Source organism: Prosopis cineraria, unplaced genomic scaffold (genome assembly GCF_029017545.1).
Source record: "Prosopis cineraria cultivar Desert tree isolate PC_DT_omini unplaced genomic scaffold, ASM2901754v1 PC3, whole genome shotgun sequence".
Classification (NCBI taxonomy): Eukaryota; Viridiplantae; Streptophyta; class Magnoliopsida; order Fabales; family Fabaceae; genus Prosopis; species Prosopis cineraria.
In genome coordinates this window covers 37,786,066-37,789,447 of record NW_026555334.1, presented here as the reverse complement: position 1 = coordinate 37,789,447, position 3,382 = coordinate 37,786,066, and the positions used below count along the sequence as shown (strand labels likewise).

The following is a 3,382-nucleotide window of genomic DNA, read 5'->3' as shown; positions in this document are numbered from 1 at the left end:
ACTTAAACGCCCTTGGCTTTCCTTGGATTTGTTAACGCCATACTCGGAGATTAAATTTCTTATTCTCAACAAACAAAACTTGGTTTTAATCAAATACCACTTGAGTGTAACTAACTAGATTCAAATAATTTATATCATATACTCGACTCTGTCTAAGATTTATAATTGCATCTTGGAGAAATTTTTTTTTTAAAAAACCAGCAGAAAAGCAATATCATTGCAGAAAGCTCTTCAACATCGTCTTAAAACAGGGTTCTCGAGACATGGTTCGGAAACCGCTTTCCAACTGGGTCCTTTTCTCTATGAGAGATTAGCCAATTTTTCTAGCTAAACTCCTACAGAGCTGCTGTGCGGGCTCTGAGATCTTCCCCCACCAAAAGCTCAAACCCCATTCCAGCCACCATAAATTACAAACCTCTCCATTTCTGTCGGTACAATCTTGAAAGAAACCATGGAAATTTACACCTTCCTAAGTAAGGTCAAGATATACATAGGTAACCGTAAACATCCCTTTTAAAAAAAAAAATTGAAAGAAGATCGCAGTACTTCATAGGGAGGAAAAAATAGGCACGCCAGGTAAGGTGGCGCCAGCATCAACTATGAAATTGTTTCCCGATACATATTCAGAGGACTCATGAATCAAGTAACGCGCAAGCGAAGTTAATGCTGGATCTGCGGTACCATATCTTCTCAGAGGCACTGTTTTCTGGGCCACATTATTCAGCCAATCCTTCTCCATTAACTTTTCAGTGATTTCAGATTTGAAAAGTCCAGGCGATATTGAATTCACCCTGATTTTGTATTCCCCCAACTCCAACGCCATCACCTGTCAAACAATATCACACAGAAAATGACTTCAGTCATTGTGAACATGAACAGTAAAGCCGTGCATTGTTCAAAAAGATTCTAAATTTGCGAGTGGTTAAAAATGTCGTTGATATAAAAGCAGACCAGGAACTTCCTTTGTCTATATGCCATGAAGAAAAATCTAGGATAGTTTAGTCATTATTAATCCGTTACAATATAAGGGAATAAGGGATTAGATGGATAATGGAGATGTCCTAAAAATGCTATTTCACTGTTCACTACTCGTATCTTGAACGAATCTGTAAAAGACTAAATTAGTAAAAATGATATAAACGTGGAATATTCCATCACTCTAGCTTAATTAGTAAAAGACTAGGAATTTCTTCCCCATCACTCAAAGCTTCCACGCCTGTTTATCCTCCTAACACGTCAACAAAATGCTGCCTAGAAGCCTAAGAAGTCAGTAATAACATCAGCAATTCAGAGTTGGGCTTCCACTTCCATCTTCGAAACTTTTCCATCTAAAAAAATAATAGTTGCATTTCTACTTCTTAAAAACCTCATTAAAGCAAGAAAACTATATATTTAATTTCAATATGGTTCCTTCAAGCGAAATCTAGATGTACAAAATTCCTCGTGCCAAGATTGCTGGACATAACAGCTGTGGGAATGACGTGTAGGTTGGGGATGACAAGTTTTCAAGCATTCCATTGGTGGTCTGAACAATACAAGTGTAGGAATAATTATCTACCTTACCATTTAGCTGCAATATGGAAGCCCACCCAATTCAAACAATTTCCTTGTTTTTAGGCATCATACTGAATTTTAATTAAAACAAGCCCTGCAAAATTCGCTGTTTGCCAAAATCTTCATCTAAAGCCAACCAAACTGTCTTGGTCATTTTTAGTCTAATACCAAACTCAAGCCTAAGCTCCGGTCATTTGCTAAAAACAGCTGGCTCTAACCCTTCATTCCGTAAACATTGCTAAGCTACATGGTAGATGTTACTGTTGCAGACACTAAACATTTCAGGTAATGAAGCTAGGCTAGACCACCTTTTATTTTCGGCCATCATCTAAATCATACTGACAACCATTGTTTTTATCAAAACCAACTTCTACATCTATATCCTAATATACTAAACGCCAATCCACGTCTTTGTTTCTTCTAATAATCCAGACTGCATTACTTTTAGATCCAAGAGAGAAATGAAGACAGAGAGGAATAGGGAAACTTGGGGGTTTGATGCCGTTACTGTGCATGCCAAAAGATATTACCTTCGTCAACATATTTACTCCACCTTTTGAAGTTGCATAGGCAGTAGCTCCAGGCAGTTGCCCACGGTTTAATCCAGCTATTGAAGAAATATTGATAATTGAGCCTTTTATCTGTGCATCACGCATGCGTATGCATACAGATTTGGACACCAGCCAGCATCCTGTTAAGTTTGTTTTGAAAACATGATTCCATTCCTCCTCAGACAACTCCAATGGTGATTTAACGTTTCCTACACGGCGCAAGAAAAAAGGAAATAGACAATTTACATGTCAACTTCTGTTCTATCAATGTTTATTAAATAATATAACCCCCTTATCCATCTCCAGGAATAACAACATCAACAAACCTTATAAACATTTTAAATAGCAAGTAGCCATGGATTTCAAATGTAAATAACTATGCGGAGTCTAATCCTTCACATAAATGATAAATTACAAGCTGTGACTAAGACAAATTAGCCTTATAGTTTTGGAAACCAAGGCCAGAACAAGACCATCAAAGTAAATGTGAAGTAAATTGATCCGCATACAACAAATAACGGCAGTTGATACATCACATAAAAATGGCCTGTGCGATCCAATTTCCCAAGGACCCTTGACAATTCGCCCAGATATTTAATCTTCAAATTTTTTCAAAACAAAAAGTTGATTCGGGTAACTGAATAATTACCTCTAACACCGGCGTTGTTAATTAACGCGTCAATACGGCCAAACGCGTTCCACGCCTTCTGCACGGACTTGTCGATGGTGGGGCCATCGGCAGACACGTCCAGTTCCACCGCCACTGCAAGAATGCTCCCAGGTTGGACGTCTGAAGAGCTGAATTGATTGATTTGATCGCAGAGGGACTTAAGGCGATCGACCCGCCGAGCGACAGCGATGATCTTGCAGCCGGCTTTGGCGAGGGAGAGACAGAAGTCTCGGCCGAGACCGGAGGAAGCGCCGGTGACCATGACAACTTTGCCATGCAGGGAGCGCCAGGGTTCCAAGTGGGGCTCGACTTGAGACGCCATGGACTTGAGCTTGAAATCACTGACGAAGGAAAGCGGGGTGAGATTTATATTTTTATGGACAGAAAAGACAAAACGGAAAATAATATAAAATAGGGTGGGTGGGTGGCAACAAACATGGAAATGGAAAGGGAGTGAAGTCAGGAGCGCGTTGCCGAGAAAGCCCGAGGAATGAACCTAGAATTTTCAATCAACCCAAAAAATTTCTGACCATGAATCACCCCAAAAATTAAATGTTTAAACTTGATAATATGTGGCTTTAATGAATTTTTTAAATTTTGTCTTATT

At 39.2% G+C, this 3,382-nt stretch overlaps 1 protein-coding gene across 1 annotated transcript; it reads right to left on the bottom strand.

Moving 5' to 3' along the window:
* Nucleotides 1-217: 217 nt before the first annotated feature.
* On the bottom strand, nucleotides 218-3,128 carry LOC129304502 (uncharacterized). Its single transcript, XM_054944189.1, has 3 exons — nucleotides 2,755-3,128; nucleotides 2,085-2,314; nucleotides 218-826 (listed from the first exon to the last, which is right to left on the bottom strand). The coding sequence occupies exons 1-3, from the start codon at nucleotides 3,095-3,097 to the stop codon at nucleotides 548-550; spliced, it is 852 nt and encodes a 283-aa protein (XP_054800164.1). The 5' UTR covers nucleotides 3,098-3,128; the 3' UTR covers nucleotides 218-547.
* Nucleotides 3,129-3,382: the final 254 nt, after the last annotated feature.

What these genes read in the sequence shown, in the direction of transcription:
- LOC129304502 (XM_054944189.1), bottom strand. Translation starts at nt 3,097, where the DNA reads ATGGCGTCTCAAGTCGAGCCCCACTTGGAACCCTGGCGCTCCCTGCAT. An exon ending in TAACAACGCCGGTGTTAGAG is followed by an intron (nt 2,315 to 2,754) that starts GTAATTATTCAG and finishes TGCGCCGTGTAG; the next exon opens with GAAACGTTAAATCACCATTG. An exon ending in GAGTAAATATGTTGACGAAG is followed by an intron (nt 827 to 2,084) that starts GTAATATCTTTT and finishes ATTGTTTGACAG; the next exon opens with GTGATGGCGTTGGAGTTGGG.